Here is a 17,951-nt window from a genome sequence, read left to right on the forward strand (position 1 = left end):
AGATGAACTAGGGTTTGAGAGGAGATGGTGCTGGTGAAGATGTTGATGGAGATTGACCCCCTCCCGATGAGAGCATCGTTGGTGATGACGTTGGTGATGATTTCCCCCTCCCAGAGGGAAGTGTCCCCGGAAAAACAGCTCTGCCAGAGCCCTAGATTGGTTCCGCCAAGGTTCCGCCTCGTGGCGGCGGAGTTTCGTCCCGTAAGCTTGCCCACGATTTTTTCCAGGGTAAAAGCGATGATATAGCAGAAGATGGACACCGGAGGTCCACCAGGGGGCCCAGGAAATAGGGGGCGCACCCTATAGGGGGGGCGCCCTATAGGGGGGTGCCCCCTGTCTCCTGGACAGGGTGTGGGCCCCCTGGTTTATTTCTTTCGCTCAAAAATTCTTATTAATTCCGAAAGTTGTTTCGTGGAGTTTCAGGACTCTTGGAGTTGTGCAGAATAGGTTTCCAACGTTTGTTCCTTTTTCTAGCCAGAATTCCAGTTGCCGGCATTCCCCCTCTTCATGGTAAACCTTGTAAAATAAGAGAGAATAGCCATAAGTACTGAGATATATTGTGTAATAACAGCCCATAATGCAATAAATATTGATATAAAAGCATGATGCAAAATGGACGTATCGGAGTCGGCGTTGGCGTACTTGTCCGCCGTCACCATGAGCGCGGCCATGGTGGCCGGCTCGGAGCGTAGGAGCTTGTGTTTGAGGAGGGTTCCATCTCGGCACCCGCTGACGAAGTACTGTATCGCCTGGACTTCAAGGACGCCTCGCAGCTATTCCGGAGCTCGGTCCAGCGTGCGAGGTACTCACGGCCGGTCTCCTCGGCCCCTCCACGCACATGGCGAGCTGGCTGGGGCGAACGGGTCGCTTGTAGGTCCCCGTAAAGTTGTGGACAAAGGCTTCCACGAAGTCGACCCACGCGTTGATGCTTCCCATCGGCAGGCTGTTCAACCATGTGCGGGCCGACCCCTGGACCATGAGCGGTGCGTAGCACACGGCGAGACAATGATTGGCACCGGTGATGCCAATGGCCGTGGTGTAGTCGGTGAGCCAGTCTTCTGGCTTCACCGTCCCGTTGTACTTGGGGGTGTCGCGGGGGAGCATGAACCATTTGGGAATGGGCTCCTCCCGGATGGGTGGTCCGAAGCACGCCGGCCCGATAGCGCCGCTCTCCCCCAAATCCAGGGAGCGAGCGAGCTGATCGAGGCGGTGGCACGCGTCGGCGTCGTTGATGGCGCGCGGGCCGAGTCGACTGGTGGTCAGGCCCCGAGGGGCCGGGTCGGTTGGAGCCGGACGTCGGCCATGCTGGCCGGGTCCGTGCTGGGTCTCCCAGGCGGGCTCATTGCCCGGGACGTCGGCGGCCATGGTGGCCGGGTTGCGCCAAGTCCGGGTTCGGTCGGAGTGCACTTCGCCGGGTGGCGAGGAAGTCGTGTGCAGGAGTTCGCCGGGTCCGCCAAGGCGGGCGGAGCCGGACCCCGCCGGCTTGGCAAGCTGGTTGAGGCGATCCTGCTAGGTGTTGGCGGCGTGGAGGAGCTCGCGCATCCGCCCGATGCGCTCTTTGAGCTCCTCGCCCGCGAGTTGGTCGAGGCCGACCGCGGCAGCCTCCGCAGCGTGCATGTTCTTCACTGGGGTCTCGTAGAAGGCCTGGACGGCGCCGAAGGCCCGGCCGATCGCTCCTCCCCAGGTGCGAGCATCGGCGACCCGGCTTGGCTCGGCCGCGGCGGGTGTGAATCCGTGGGCGGCGTCAGGCTCCAACTGAGCGGCCTCCAGGCGACGCCTGGTGGCGGTTCTCGGACAGGTCCAGCATCTGATTGCGTCTATCCTCGAGCTGGGTTCGGGCTTTGACAACGTTGGTGGCGTCGACGTTGGTGCCGATGGGGATGCGGAGGCTTTGCATCGCGGCGCGCAGCGGGTCGGACGGCACGGTCCGTGCCGCAGCGGCCCCGGCTTCTGCGACCCTCCTCGCCTTGCTCGACGAGGAAGAGGCGCGATCGCCGGTGACGAAAACCTCCACATGGACGTCCATCGCCCCGGCGGCGATACCGCTGCCAAGGGAGAGTGGAGAGTCGGAGTGCTGAGCACCTCGCTGGGGTACTCGTCGACCGCGAACACATCGGAGATGCACAGCGCGGTGAACGATGCGGCGAGCGCACCGGTGACGTCGTCTGCCAGAGCGACGGACTCGTCGGAGTAGGAGAAGGGCCCCGTCTGAAGCATGCTCGCGGCTAGCTCCTCGAGCTACCCCATGGTGAGCGCCAACTGTCGTGGTGGGCGCACGGCAGATGCCAAGGGATGGCTAAAGAGAGGAGGAGGCTCGAGGGCGCTGGTGGGCTCCAGAGGCGAGGTTGGCATGCGCGAGCGCGGGACGCTGGACATACCCAGGTTCGGGGCTCTCCGGAGAGATAACACCCCTAGTCCTGCCGAGTTTAGTTGGATGGTCGATTGCAACAATGTTGCTCCTGGAACTGTATGGAGGAGGAAGGAAGCTGGCCAAGGCTTGGGCCGCTCCTTCTCTACGGCGCTGCCGTTGGGTGGCTAGTCCTATGGCTACTTGTGTTTCTCTTGTGTCTCGTACATATGACTCTCTCTATAGGCGCGGGTTCCTGGGGGATTTTATAGATCAACCCACCTAGGGTTACAATGGTAATACGCCGAGTCGGTGGGTCCGTATTGTCGGTGTCTGGGATACCGGGCTGGGTCCCCGCTTGAGGGCTTGTGGTTCGCCGGGTTACCCTAGGTGCGGGCCCCGCGTGCCTAGGGGAACTGTTTGTCGTCTTGTCAATCGTCAGGGCGTGGCCGAGTCGAGTCGTGTACAGTGCTCTACATTAGGTTGCAGCTTGTTGCCGTCATCGGTGAGGGCAAGAGCACTGTTCCCACGCCAGCCTCGGTTAGCGGGTAGGTCAAGGGCATTGTTGCCACGCTCCGGCTGACCATAGGCATGGGCGGAAGCATTGTAGTCTTGGTCATCGGTGATTAAAGTCTCGTCCCATCGTACGGCCTGGATGGGACGGGAGCTACGTGGCTGGGTTGCCGTGCACGCCACGGGTGGGGTCGGCTTGTTGGGGAAGCCTTGGTGGCGCCGGGTTGGGTTGTCTTGCGCCAGTTGCTGTGGCCGGGTCGACGTACCTTGCCGAGTCGAAGAGCTTGGCCGGGTTGCGGGCCTTGCCGGGTCGAGCGACCTGGCCAGGCGCGTGCCCGTTCGTGGGACGATGCGGGCCCTGCCATTCTTGAAAAGGATCCGGGTTCCGTTGCCTGCCCGGGGTTCATCCCCCCGATAGGGGTGGCGCCCAGGCCACTTAGGGGCTGGTTCCCTTCGACATACATCCCATAGGGCCCTCCTGGGCAGGTGGACCCTCCCGGTGGACCCCCGGAACCCCTCCGGTGGTCCCGGTACAATACCGGTAAACCCTCGAATACTTCCGGTGACCGTATAATGACTTCCCATATATAAATCTTCACCTCTGGACCATTCCGAAACTCCTCGTGGTGACCGGGATCTCATTCGGGACTCCGAACAACATTCGGTAATCACGTACAAATCTTCCCTTTAACCCTAGCATCATCGAACCTTAAGTGTGTAGACCCTACGGGTTCGGGAATCATGCAGACATGACCGAGACAGCTCTCCGGCCAATAACCAACAGTGGGATCTGGACACCCATGTTGGCTCCCACATGTTCCACGATGATCTCATCAGATGAACCACAATGTCGAGGATTCAAGCAATCTCGTATGCAATTCCCTTTGTCAATCAGTACGTTACTTGCCCGAGATTCTATCATCGGTATCCCAATACCTCGTTCAATCTCGTTACTGGCAAGTCACTTTACTCGTTGCGTAATGCATGATACTGTGACTAACTACTTAGTCACATTGAGCTAATTATGATGATGCATTACCAAGTGGGCCCAGAGATACCTCTCCGTCATACGGAGTGACAAATCCCATTCTCCATTAGTGCCAACCCAACAAACACTTTCGGAGATACCTATAGTGCACCTTTATAGTCACCTAGTTACGTTGTGACGTTTGGTACACCCAAAGCACTCCTACAGTATCCGGGAGTTACACAATCTCATGGTCTAAGGAAATGACACTTGACATTAGAAAAGCTTTAGCAAACGAACTACACGATCTTGTGCTATGCTTAGGATTGGGTCTTGTCCATCACATCATTCTCCTAATGATGTGATCCCGTTATCAATGACATCCAATGTCCATAGTCAGGAAACCATGACCATCTGTTGATCAACGAGCTAGTCAACTAGAGACTCACTAGGGACATGTTGTGGTCTATGTATTCACACATGTATTACGGTTTCCAGTTAAAACAATTATAGCACGAACAATAGACAATTATCATGAACAAGGAAATATAATAATAACCATTTTATTATTGCCTCTAGGGCATATTTCCAATAGTCTCCCACTTGCACTAGAGTCAATAATCTAGTTCCATTGTGATGAATCGAACACCCATAGAGTTCTGGTATTGATCATGTTTTGCTCGTGGAAGAGGTTTAGTCAACGGATCTGCGACATTCAGATCCGTATGTACTTTACAAATCTCTATGTCTCCATCTTGAACATTTTCACGAATGGAGTTGAAGTGACGCTTGATATGCCTAGTCTTCTTGTGAAACCTAGGCTCCTTGCTAAGGGCAATAGCTCCAGTGTTGTCACAGAAGAGAGTCATCGGGCCCGACTTATTGGGAATAACTCCTAGGTCGGTAATGAACTCATTCATTCAGATTGCTTCATGCGCTGCCTCCGAGGGTGCCATGTACTCCGCTTCACATGTAGAACCCTCCACGACGCTTTGCTTGCAACTGCACCAGCTTACTGCCCCACCATTCAAAATATACACGTATCCGGTTTGTGACTTGGAGTCATCCACATCTGTGTCGAAGCTAGCATCGACGTAACCCTTTACGATGAGCTCTTCGTCACCTCCATAAATGAGAAACATATCCTTAGTCCTTTTCAGGTACTTCAGGATATTCTTGACCGCTGTCCAGTGTTCCATGCCGGGATTACTTTGGTACCTCCCTACCAAACTTACGGCAAGGTTTACCTCAGGTCTGGTACACAACATGGCATACATAATAGACCCTATGGACGAGGCATAGGGGATGACACTCATCTTTTCTCTATCTTCTGCCGAGGTCGGGCATTGAGCTGTGCTCAATTTCTCACCTTGCAAAACAGGCAAGAACCCTTTCTTGGACTGATCCATATTGTACTTCTTCAATATCTTATCAAGGTATGTGCTTTGTGAAAGACCGATGAGGCGTCTCGATCTATCTCTATAGATCTTGGTATGTGCCTTTATGCTATCCAAAAGGTCTACATCATTTCCCATCAATAGTATGCCATCCACATATAATACGAGAAATGCTACAGAGCTCCCACTCACAATCTTGTAAATGCAGGCTTCTTCATAAGTCTGCACAAACCCAAACGCTTTGATTATTTCATGAAAGCGAATGTTCCAACTCCGAGATGTTGCACCAGCCCATAGACGGAGCGCTGGAGCTTGCACACCTTGTTAGCATTTTTAGGATCGACAAAACCTTCCGGCTGCATCATATACAATTCTTCCTTGAGGAAACCGTTAAGGAATGCCATTTTGACGTCCATTTGCCATATCTCATAATCATAGAATGCGGCAATTGCTAACAAGATTCGGACGGACTTCAGCTTCGCTAAGGGTGAGAAGGTCTCATCGTAGTCAACCCCTTGAACTTGTCAGTAACCCTTAGCGACAAGTCGAGCTTTATAGATGGTAACATTACCATTCGCGTCGGTCTTCTTCTTAAAGATCCATTTATTTTCTATCGCTCGCCGATCATCGGGCAAGTCTATCAAAGTCCATACTTTGTTTTCATACATGGATCCTATCTTGGATTGCATGGCTTCAAGTGATTTGTTGGAACCTGGGCCCGCCATCGCTTCTTCATAGTTCGAAGGTTCACCGTTGTCTAACAACATGATTTCCAGGACAGGGTTGCCATACCATTCTGGTGTGGAACGTGTCCTTGTGGACCTACGAAGTTCAGTAGCAACTTGATCCGAAGTACCTTGATCATCATCATTAACTTCCTCTCTAGTCGGCGCAGCCACCACAGAAACATCTTCCTGAGCTGCGCTACTTTCCGGTTCAAGAGGCAGTACTTCATCAAGTTCTACTTTCCTCCCACTTACTTCTTTCGAGAGAAACTCTTTCTCCAGAAAGGACCCATTCTTGGCAACAAAGATCTTGCCTTTGGATCTGGGGTATAAGGTATACCCAATGGTTTCCTTAGGGTATCCTATGAAGACGCATTTTTTCTGACTTGGGTTCGATCTTTTCAGGTTGAAGTTTCTTGACATAAGCATCGCATCCCCAAACCATTAGAAACGATAGCTTAGGTTTCTTCCCAAACCATAATTCATACGGTGTCGTCTCAAAGGATTTAGACGGTGCCCTATTTAAAGTGAATGTAGCTGTCTCTAAAGCGTATCTCCAAAATGATTGCGGTAAATCGGTAAGAGACATCATAGATCACACCATATCCAATAGAGTGCGATTATGATGTTCGGACACACTGTTACGCTGAGGTGTTCCAGGCGGCGTGAGTTGTGAAACAATTCCACATTTCCTTAATTGCGTACCAAACTCGTGACTCAAATATTCTCCCCTATGATCTGATCGTAAGAACTTTATTTTTCTGTCACGTTGAGTCTCTACCTCACTCTGAAATTCCTTGATCTTTTCAAAGGTCAGACTTGTGTTTCATTAATTAGACATACCCATACCTACTTAAGTCATCAGTGAGGGTGAGAACATAGCATAGCCACCGCGAGCCTCAACGCTCATTGAACCGCACACATCAGTATGTATGGTTTCCAATAAGTTGGTTCCTCGCTCCATTGTTGCAGAGAATGGAATCTTGGTCATTTTGCCCATGAGGCATGGTTCGCACGTGTCAAATGATTCGTAATCAAGAGACTCCAAAAGTCTATCTGCATGGAGCTTCTTCATGCGTTTGACACCAATGTGACCAAGGCGGCAGTGCCACAAGTATGTGGGACTATCATTATCAACCTTACATCTTTTGGTATTCACACTATGAATATGTGTAACATCACGTTCGAGATTAATTAAGAATAAACCATTGACCAGCGGGGCATGACCATAAAACATATCTCTCATATAAATAGAACAACCATTATTCTCGGATTTAAATGAGTAGCCATCTCGCATTAAACGAGATCCAAATACAATGTTCATACTCAAAGCTGGCACTAAATAACAATTATTGAGGTTTAAAACTAATCCCGTAGGTAAATGTAGAGGTAGTGTGCCAACGGCGATCACATCGACCTTGGAACCATTCCCGACGCGCATCATCACCTCGTCCTTCGCCAGTCTCCACTTATTTCGCAGCTCCTGTTTTTAGTTACAAATACGAGCAACCACACCGGTACCAAAAACCCAGGAGCTACTACGAGTACTGGTAAGGTACACATCAATAACATGTATATCACATATACCTTTGGTGTTGCCGGCCTTCTTGTCCGCTAAGTACTTGGGGCAGTTCTGCTTCCAATGACTGTTTCCCTTGCAATAAAAGCACTCAGTCTTAGATTTGGGTCCATGCTTTGGCTTCTTCCGGGCAACTGGCTTACCGGGCACGGAAGCTCCCTTGCCGTCCTTCTTGAAGTTCTTATTTCCCATGCCTTTCTTGAAACTTGTGGTTTTAGTGACCATCAACACTTGATGTTCCTTTTTGATCTCCACCTCCACTGGTTTCAGCATTGAAAAAACCCCAGGAATGGTTTTCACCATCCCCTGCATATTGTAATTCATCACAAAGCTCTTGTAGCTAGGTGGGAGCGACTGAAGGATTCTGTCAATGACCAAGTCATCCGGGAGATTAACTCCCAGCTGAGACAAACGGTTATGCAACCCAGACATTTTGAGCATGTGCTCGCTAACAGAACCATTCTCCTCCATTTTACAACTGTAGAACTTGTCGAAGACTTCATATGTCTCGACCCGGGCATGAGCTTGGAAAACCATTTTCAGCTCTTGAAACATCTCATAAGCTCCGTGCTGCTCAAAACGCTTTTGGAGCCCCGGTTCTAAGCTGTAAAGCATGCCGCACTGAACCAGGGAGTAATCATCACTACGCGACTGTCAGTCATTCATAACGTCTTGAGTGGCTGGGAAAACGGGTGCTTCACCTAGCGGCGCATCTAGGACATATGCTTTCTTGCCAGCTATGAGGATGATCCTCAAGTTCCAGACCCAGTCCGTGTAGTCGCTACCATCGTCTTTCAGCTTGGTTTTCTCTAGGAACGTGTTGAAGTTGAGGGTAACATTAGCGTGGGCCATTTGATCTACAAGACATATTGCATAGATTTTTAGACTAAGTTCATGATAATTAAGTTCATCTAATCAAATTATTTAATGAACTCCCACTCACATAGAAATCCCTCTAGTCATCTAAGTGATACATGATCCGAGTCAACTAGGCCGTGTCCGATCATCACGTGATACAGACTAGTCATCATCGGTGAACATCTTCATGTTGATCGTATCTACTATACGACTCATGTTCGACCTTTCGGTCTTTTGTGTTCCGAGGCCATGTCTGTACATGCTAGGCTCGTCAAGTCAACCTAAGTGTTTTTGCATGTGTAAATCTGGCTTACATCCGTTGTATGCGAATGTTAGAATCTATCACACCCGATCATCACGTGGTGCTTCGAAACAACGAACTTTCACAACGGTGCACAGTTAGGGGGGACACTTTCTTGAAATTTTATGAGGGATCATCTTATTTATGCTACCGCCGTTCTAAGCAAATAAGATGCAAAAACATGATAAACATCACATGCAATCAAATAGTGACATGATATGGCCAATATCATTTTGCTCCTTTTGATCTCCATCTTCGGGGCGCCACGATCATCATCGTCACCTGCATGACACCATGATCTCCATCATCGTGTCTTCATGAAGATGTATCGCCAACTATTACTTCTACTATTATGGCTAATGGCTTAGCAATAAAGTAAAGTAATTACATGGCGTTATTCAATGACACGCGGGTCATACAATAAATTAAGACAACTCCTATGGCTCCTGCCGGTTGTCATACTCATCGACATGCAAGTCGTGATTCCTATTACAAGAACATGATCAATCTCATACATCACATATATTTCATTCATCACATCCTTTTGGCCATATCACATCACACGGCATATGCTGCAAGAACAAGTTAGACGTCTTCTAATTGTTGTTGCAAGTTTTTACATGGCTGCTATAGGTTTCTAACAAGAACATTTCTTACCGATGCCAAAACCACAACGTGATATGCCAATTGCTATTTACCCTTCATGAGGACCCTTTTCATCAAATCCGATCCGACTAAAGTGGGAGAGACAGACACCCGCTAGCCACCTTATGCAACTAGTGCATGTCAGTCGGTGGAACCTATCTCACGTAAGTGTACGTGTAAGGTCGGTCCGGGCCGCTTCGTCCCACGATGCCGCCGAATCAAGATAAGACTAGTAGTGGCAAGTAAATTGACAAAATCGACGCCCACAACAACTTGTGTTCTACTCGTGCATAGAAACTACGCATAGACCTATCTCATGATGCCACTATTGGGGATCGTTGCAGAAATAAAAAAATTCTACGCATCACCAAGATCAATCTATGGAGAAACTAGCAACGAGAGAGAGTGGAGTTCATCTTCATACCCTTGAAGATCATGAAACGGAAGCATTGCAAGAACGCGGATGAAGGAGTCGTACTCGTAGCAATTCAGATCGCGGTGGATTCTGATCTAAGCGCCGAACAACGGCACCTCCGCGTTCAACACACGTGCAGCCCGGTGACGTCTCTCGCGCCTTGATCCAGCAAGGAGGAGGGAGAGGTTGAGGAAGACAGCTCCAGCAGCAGCACGACGGCGTGGTGGTGGTGGAGCAACAGTTCTCCGGCAGGGCTTCGCCAAGCTCAAACGGAGGAGGAGAGGTGTTGGAGAGGTGGAGGGATGCGCCTTGGATGTCGTGCGGCTGCCCTCCCTCCTCCCCTCTATTTATAGGGTGAAGGGGGAAGGGGGCCGGCCCCTCTAGATGAGATCTAGAGGGCGGGCAGCGGCCAAGGGGAGGGGGCTTGCCCCCAAGCCAAGGGGGCGCCCCCTTTAGGGTCCCCCCCAACCCTATGCTCATGGGTCCTTGGGAGTGGCGCTCAGCCCACTTAGGGTCTGGTTCCCTTCTACATACATCCCATAGGGCCCTCCGGGGCAGGTAGACCCTCCCGGTGGACTCCCGGAACCCCTCCGGTGGTCCCGGTACAATATGGGTAAACCTCCGAATACTCCGGTGACCGTATGATGACTTCCCATATATAAATCTTCACCTCTGAACCATTCCGGAACTCCTCATGACGTCCTGGATCTCATCCGGGACTTCGAACAACATTCGGTAATCACGTACAAATCTTCCCTATAAACCTAGCATCATCGAACCTTAAGTGTGTAGACCATACGGGTTCGGGAATCATGCAGACATGACCGAGACAGCTCTCCGGCCAATAACCAAGAGCGGGAGCTGGATACCCATCTTGGCCCCCACATGTTCCATGATGATCTCATCGGATGAGCCACGATGTCGAGGATTTAAGCAATCCCATATGCAATTCCCTTTGTCAATCGGTACGTTACTTACCCGAGATTCGATCGTCGGTATCCCAATACCTCGTTCAATCTTGTTACCGGCAAGTCACTTTACTCGTTGCGTAATGCATGATCCCGTGACTAACTACTTAGTAACATTGAGCTCATTATGATGATGCATTACCGAGTGGGCCCAAAGATACCTCTCCGTCATACGGAGTGACAAATCCCAGTCTCGATTCGTGCCAACCCAAGAAACACTTTCGGAGATACCTGTAGTGCACCTTTATAGTCCCAGTTACGTTGCGACGTTTGGTACACCCAAAGCACTCCTACGGTATCCGAGAGTTACACAATCTCATGGTCTAAGGAAATGATACTTGACATTAGAAATGATACTTGTGCTATGCTTAGGATTCGGTCTTGTCCATCACTTCATTCTCCTAATGATGTGATCCCGTTATCAATGACATCCAATGTCCATAGTCAGGAAACCATGACCATATGTTGATCAACGAGCTAGTCAACTAGAGGCTCACTAGGGACATGTTGTGGTCTATGTATTCACACATGTATTACGGTTTCCGGTTAATACAATTATTGCACGAATAGCAGACAATTATCATGAACAAGGAAATATAATAATAACCATTTTATTATTGCCTCTAGGGCATATTTCCAACAAGCACCAGGTTCGGGCCTCTATATGGAGGTAATGCCCTACTTCCTGCTTGATTGATCTTGATGAATATGAGTATTACAAGAGTTGATCTACCACAAGATCGTAATGGCTAAACCCTAGAAGTCTAGCTTGTATGATTGTCATGATCCTTTATCGACTAGCCTGACCTTGGCCTATATAATACACCAGAGGCCTAGGGTAACAAGAGTCCTAGCCGAATAAGTTGGTCGAGAGGAGTCCTTGTCTTGATCACCAAGTCTTGTGGAATACTCCTTGTATGCGGCATGGGCTGCCCAAAGTGGCCCATGTGTGAACTGCCATGGGGGTCCTCGGCCCGATCCACCTAGTCGGGAGATGATGTGGTGAGTACCCCCTAGTCCAGGACACCATCAGTAGCCCCCTAAACCGGTCTTCAAGTTGGGGACGCTCCTTGATCCTTCCGAACTGTTCTTCATCTTCGGTCGTCGGTCTTGAAAACTGGTTCAACAAATCTTCTCGTCTTCGATCTTGAGGATCGCCGAAATGAATCCGAAGGGTTTACACATCGGGTATCCAAGGAGCCCCTTTAAGTTCTCGACCTTTATCAATGCCTTAGAATTATTTTTTACGCCACACCTCGGGTTTGAAGTTGTTCCTGTGCGGCGGTGTCCTCTTGCATCCGAGCTCCAACGCCGGACTGCATTCGAGATATCTTTTGCAGCCGAGCACCAACACCGGACTATATCCGAGCTCCAACGCCGGACTATATCCGAGGTGTCATAGATCACATTGGCTTGAAAAGTTTGAAGGAGGTTATCCAAGTTTAACGCTGAAAAGTTCTCTATGGAACGAGCCATTTGAATCCGGGCTTTATGCCGGACCACTTCCGAGCTCCAACGATGGTCAGCGCCCGAGGTGTCGTAAACTACCTCGGTCTTTTAAAAGATGCCGAGCTAAATGTCAGAAATGCCCTCTATGGAGCCAGCCCCTGGCGCCCAAACATTATGTCGGACTGCTTCCGAGGTGGTGCACCACCCCGACCGCGGGCTGATTTTTGTGAATATTTTTTATTGGTGCAATTTACTCTCTGCCGAGATATATAGCTAGTATATGTATATCCAGTAGCCCTCAAGGTGTGTGTCAGTCTAAACCCGAGGTGCGCCTGAAGGAAAACATAAAACTGCTGATCCTGGTAGGCCCTAACACTCAGGTCGATTTGCAAAATCGGCCTGAGGATCAAATCCTAGCTCGGCAGGAGACGTAGAAATAGAAACACAGTGTAATATATTAGAGATAATAGTGATCAACGAACGGGCCCTTGACAGAGGGTCTTGAGAAGTTGCCGCAATATATTAGCTTGACGCCATATAGGTCCAGATGGTACCTATTGTTGTCTGAAGACGCGTTTGCCCATAGTTCGGTCAAGCCGAACACTAAGCACTTTGAAGTTTCTGCATTGAATAGGCAACGAAGTAACCCCCGAGACACTGGTCAGGTGGCAACACCAGATCAGGAAAACGATGTGCCCCTTTAATATTTATAAATAATGAGCGTGAAGCCCAGTAGCCCCAGAGCCTTAATGTGGGCACGGGAGGCCGAATTAAGGATCGATATCCGTGTGACAGAAAATTTTGTTCTGTTTAACACAAACTTCTCGAAAAGTGAATAAAGATCTCTTAAAGGAGCTAAAGCCAGCATGCTCGCCAAGGTTGGTCCCAAGGTCCTTTGCATTGAACACATAAACATTGTTAAGATCTTTGGGTTTTATATTTCTGTTGTGATCGAACAAAGATTAAACTTTTCCAGGAGAATCATGGGAGCCTTCCGCAAATCAAACTGTTGAGTTGGTCACGTGGAATATCATATTGACATTTAATAATCAAACACCAGGATGTTTATATTTTTGGTTTGGCCTATCGATCCAAACCCGTGATACATATGTACGAGCAATCAAAATGATCAAAATTAAGCTAGCATATTGAGAGTATATAGAAATGTCCACAGGCAGTTTTGTACCCTACTGTGACATGTGAAGATTACACGAGGCATCAAGATCCAAATACACCATAATAGTATATGTTATTTCTTCAACTACTACTTTGCTATAATTGTATTTTTCAAATTAGTGTAAAAAGGGACATGACATGTCACAATGTGACATGCTGATTGCCATAAATAGTTAGATCACTATTTTGCGTGATACAAAGCTATGGTTGTATGCACGAAATGACATTATTTGTTTCGGCCGACACAATGAACATAAACGAGGATTATATATTTGCGCCAATAATAATTGTGTTTTCGCATAATTTGGTGACAAAAATATTAGTAGTGAATCAGAACTCCCTGTGAATGCCTTTAGCCCTCCTGTAGTTTCCATCAATTCATTACTCTCCTGTTCTTGTTACTATTATTTTAGCACACCTTAATTCTTGTTCACAAACTCTTGCAATATTTTCACTTTCACACCTCTTTGATCAGGAGTTAAAATATTTGCATGCACTTTCTGATAAACCTCTAGTAGAGGCAAAAGACTATTTCTTAATTTTTCTTTCGGGTCAAGACTATTACTTCAAAATGGCTACAACTATATTGTGTGCACTTGCATGAGATCAGAAAAAACATATTGATTGGAATGCACTAATTTAAGAATAAATTTTTGGAGCATGTTTACCAAAAGCTTGGTTATCATCTTGATGGAGCAATTCAGAAAGGAAATAGGTCTGAAATCATTATCCTAAATTGCGGAGCCATTTTTGGAATTAGAGTAATTAAAGAAGAGTCAATGCTCTAAATATTGATTGAACCATGGTAAAACTCCTTAAACAATGCACAGAAATCAGGGGCAATAGTCTCCCAACAAACTTTAACAAAATCTGAATTAAGACCATCTAGGCCTGCGGATTCGTGAGAGGGCAAATTCCTGACTGCTTTAACAATTTCCTCTTTAGTGAAAGATTTCTCTGAAAAAAGTAGACCATCATTTCTCGTAAGCAAAGAATCCAAATTCATAAGGTTGAAAGTTGGGACAGTATAGCCATGTCTTTGCTTGAAAGATCTACCAAAGAAAGCAGCCTTGGCATGATGTTCGGAGTGCCCATGCCTCTGCTTATCTCTTAATATAGCAATGTGATTATTTCTCAATAATTGATGCCTTTGCATGATTTTGTTTTACTTTGCTTCCCCCAAAGGTACCCATATAATAGTGTCTCTTTGTTTCGAGTAGATTTGCTGGTGTGGGAGAAGCTGAAGGAGATGATTTTCGAGGATTTGTCTGATTGTTCCACTTATGAATTGCAAGATTTCTAAATTCTTCAATAGTGTCATAGAATTAATCACTGAGTTTGGTAGCTTTGATAGTGGTAGAGAGATTAGAAATTATTTTGGAACACAGTTTTAAACCTTTTCTTGGTCTTTTGAAATTTGCATTTACTCTTTTGGAACTATCATGTTTGTGAATTTGTTGGTCCCAAATTGTATTAAAAGTATCTTTAAAGTCTGGGTGTTGCAACCAGTAAATTTCAAACCTGAAAATAGAGGACTCCAGAATAGATGTACCAATCCAAATGAAACAAGGGATGTGGTAAAAAAAAATAGGTCTGCCCTGAGGAATAGCCATAGTGTTTGGATAATTAATAGTCTAGGATTTAGAGGAGAATACCCAATCAAGCTTTTCCAAGAGAGGAGCACTCTGCATATTGCTCAAAGTAAACATTCTGCCTCCAAGGGGAATTTCAATAAGAGCAAGGGAATTGATGGCTTCATTTAAAGAAACATGGCATGTGCACTACCGTCTTCTCTATTTTTTGTTCTTAGGGCAGATGACATAATTGAAATCTCCAACCACCAACTAAGCCTGATAAACTGGCATGCACATTTTGGAATCAGTCAATGAAAGTAGTTAAGTTTTTGACTTGATAGGGTCCATATGTATTGGTTAGAATCCAAGACTCACCTAAGTGTATTGAGGTGAACCTGTTGGATATAGGAAATTCATTATGAACGCAACTTCATTCTGACCTACAAAGAAACCACTAGAGGCCCTAGAGAGGGCATAATTAAAATTTGCTAAATATTTTTGGACCATATAGAAGACAAGGTTTCGATAACAAATACACGACTTGATCTTATGGTATATGATATTGTACACAAAGCATATATGATAAGCACTCTGTCTGCATACTATTTCTTTCAAAAGAAAGTTCCACAGGTGTCATAAGGTAACAAGACATAACCGCCTTGCTATTCTATGATCTACCTAGGACTTCTCTTTGGAAAATGACAAGGCGCTCCTTTATTTTTGCATCCTTAGAGCGAGCACACAACAATCCATAACATATGTAAACATCTTACTTTGGGAGCACAACCTTATGGATAGACCTCAATGACAGCTCGAGCTCCCAGCTTCTTCACAATCTTATAGCCACTGAACCCCGCCTTGACGAAGATCTCACTCCAGTCCTTCTCATCGCGCTGTCGGCCTCTTGTCACCACTAGCATGACCATATCCATGAGGTGTTGGGTTTCCAGCATTGGCCCTGAAACAGATCCAAGCACAATGTCTATGACGATGACTTTTCCTCCTGCATCCCGGGGAGGAACAGCCTTCTTGCATTGTGCCAGGATCTTGACGCAATCCTCGTCGCTCCAGAAGTGCAGTACAAGCTACATTACCATGCATGGATAAACTTGTAGTTTAAGGTTAATCAAGCCTGACTAGGATGAAATATGAAGGGATTTTATTATTTTAAGCTGTTATTATTTCAGAAATGAAAACTAATTAAGCATTGCTTGAATATTTCAATTTTGCTAAGTCTTAGTGGACTAAGACTTTGTTATGTATCGATCGATGTTATATTCATTTGATCTTGCATGGAGATTCATATAAAAAAAATATTTTCAGTTTTTTTTACTTTTATATACTCCATCCGTCCGGAAATACTTGTCATCGAAATGAATAAAAGGAGATGTATCTAGACGTATGTGTAAATACATTCCTTTTATGTATTTCCGGACGGAGGGAGTACTATATTACTTGACTGATACTTTAAGTCTCAATCGACTAAGACCTAACCACACCCTTAATACTTCACTTGGAATAAAAATTATGGAATGTGCAACATTCATATCATATATACCTTGAGCAACACGGCTTGAGCAGGTGGGACAACGTGGAACAGGTCACCGGAAACATACTTAACTGCTCCTTCTTCAGCGGGAAGAACTTTGTCCATGACCTTTGGAAGGTCCAACACAGTGCACGTGATGTGAGGGTAGGCCTCGACGATGGACCTCGCGGTAGTCCCATCGCCACCGCCGCAGTCAGTGAGAGACTCAAGCCCATCGAACAGCTCACGGCACTGCCGGAGCACGGGGCCGATCCCCATGTGGTCGTGGGCAGCGAGGGCGTCGTGGAGCAGCTGATCCATCTCCGGGTCGAGGAGCACCATGCTCTCCTCGAAGATGGCCGCGCCATGCACGTCCTCGAACGGCGAGGGAACGGCTCCATCGAAGTCCTTCCTGAACCAGTCCGCCAGCCCCATGGCCGCCTCCACGTAGTAGCGCGAGGCCGCGGCGCGCACGAGGGCCGTCTGGCTAGCGTCGCCGTCGATGCGGACGCCGTCTACCAGAAGGTACGAGAGCGGGTTGAGGCGGTACGTTCCGGCGTCGGTTGCACTGAAGACGCCCGCCGTGGCGAGTTGGCGCAGCAGGCGGGCGAGGAAGGGCAGCTTGGACGTGGGGAGGGATAGGGCGGCGACGAGTTCGGATGGGGACGCGGCGCCGCCGAGGCGGTGAATGGCAGTGGGGACGCCAAGGTCGACGGCGCACCGGAGCGCCATAGGCGTGAGGTAGCAGAGGGTGTGGCGCCACAGGTCCGACTGCGCCTGGAGCAGCTCCGTGTCGGTGGGGACAAACACCTTCTCTGCCTGGCCTGCCATTGCCGATGATCTCTATCTCTCAGTGCTGTACGTGTTGTGCACTTCGATCTGGTAGATATATAGGGGACGGAGGACACTCTCATATAATATAGCAATGTTTGCTGTCATTTCTCGTGGAACACGAGGGTGATGACCACGACACTATATCGCTATCGACGGGCCAGGATAGCGTATCGATACAGCGCAGAAAGAAGACTCAAGACTGCTCGCTGTGGCTGGAAATGGAAAGGAGGCACGTGCGGCTTTGAGATAGACAGACCGACTGTACACACATTACTTTCGTGGATTCGAATCGAATCGATAAACCTAAATACTTCATGGTGCACGCACACGATTTTGCTGAACCGAGCGGCCGTGCTTGGACCGCTCATTGCGAACGCATCGTTTGGCCCACGACCGCCTGGTGTTTCCTGGTCGGGGCGAGACGTGGTTAGCTTATGCGCTATCCGACAAAGCCGGTGTGACACCCTTACTTTCTCTCCTGATAAAACAAAGGCTTATCCTTATCATCTTTTCATCGTCTTTAACGTATCCGGCCAATAAGCAGTGTGCCCCGGCCGGAGGCCAAGCCAAGGCGGCCAACCGGAGAAACCTGGAGAGCAGGTCAGCCAAGGAGCCGGAAAAGCAGTGCCGCAACCTCCTCCCGGCGAGGCATGAAACCAAACAAAATTCTCCCAA

At 48.1% G+C, this 17,951-nt stretch overlaps 1 protein-coding gene across 1 annotated transcript; it reads right to left on the bottom strand.

The window, feature by feature from the left end:
* Positions 1-15,434: 15,434 nt before the first annotated feature.
* LOC123135035 (flavonoid O-methyltransferase-like protein Os11g0303600) lies at positions 15,435-17,312 on the bottom strand. Its single transcript, XM_044554162.1, has 2 exons — positions 16,473-17,312; positions 15,435-15,999 (listed from the first exon to the last, which is right to left on the bottom strand). Exons 1-2 carry the CDS (start codon positions 17,271-17,273, stop codon positions 15,703-15,705), a joined length of 1,098 nt encoding a protein of 365 aa, XP_044410097.1. The 5' UTR covers positions 17,274-17,312; the 3' UTR covers positions 15,435-15,702.
* Positions 17,313-17,951: the final 639 nt, after the last annotated feature.

The sequence above is a fragment of the Triticum aestivum genome, chromosome 6B (genome assembly GCF_018294505.1).
Source record: "Triticum aestivum cultivar Chinese Spring chromosome 6B, IWGSC CS RefSeq v2.1, whole genome shotgun sequence".
Classification (NCBI taxonomy): domain Eukaryota; kingdom Viridiplantae; phylum Streptophyta; class Magnoliopsida; order Poales; family Poaceae; genus Triticum; species Triticum aestivum.

Coding starts and splice junctions, on each gene's coding strand:
- LOC123135035 (XM_044554162.1), bottom strand. CDS start 17,273: ATGGCAGGCCAGGCAGAGAAGGTGTTTGTCCCCACCGACACGGAGCTG. Junction 16,000..16,472: donor CTCAAGCCGTGTTGCTCAAG/GTATATATGATA, acceptor ATGGTAATGTAG/CTTGTACTGCACTTCTGGAG.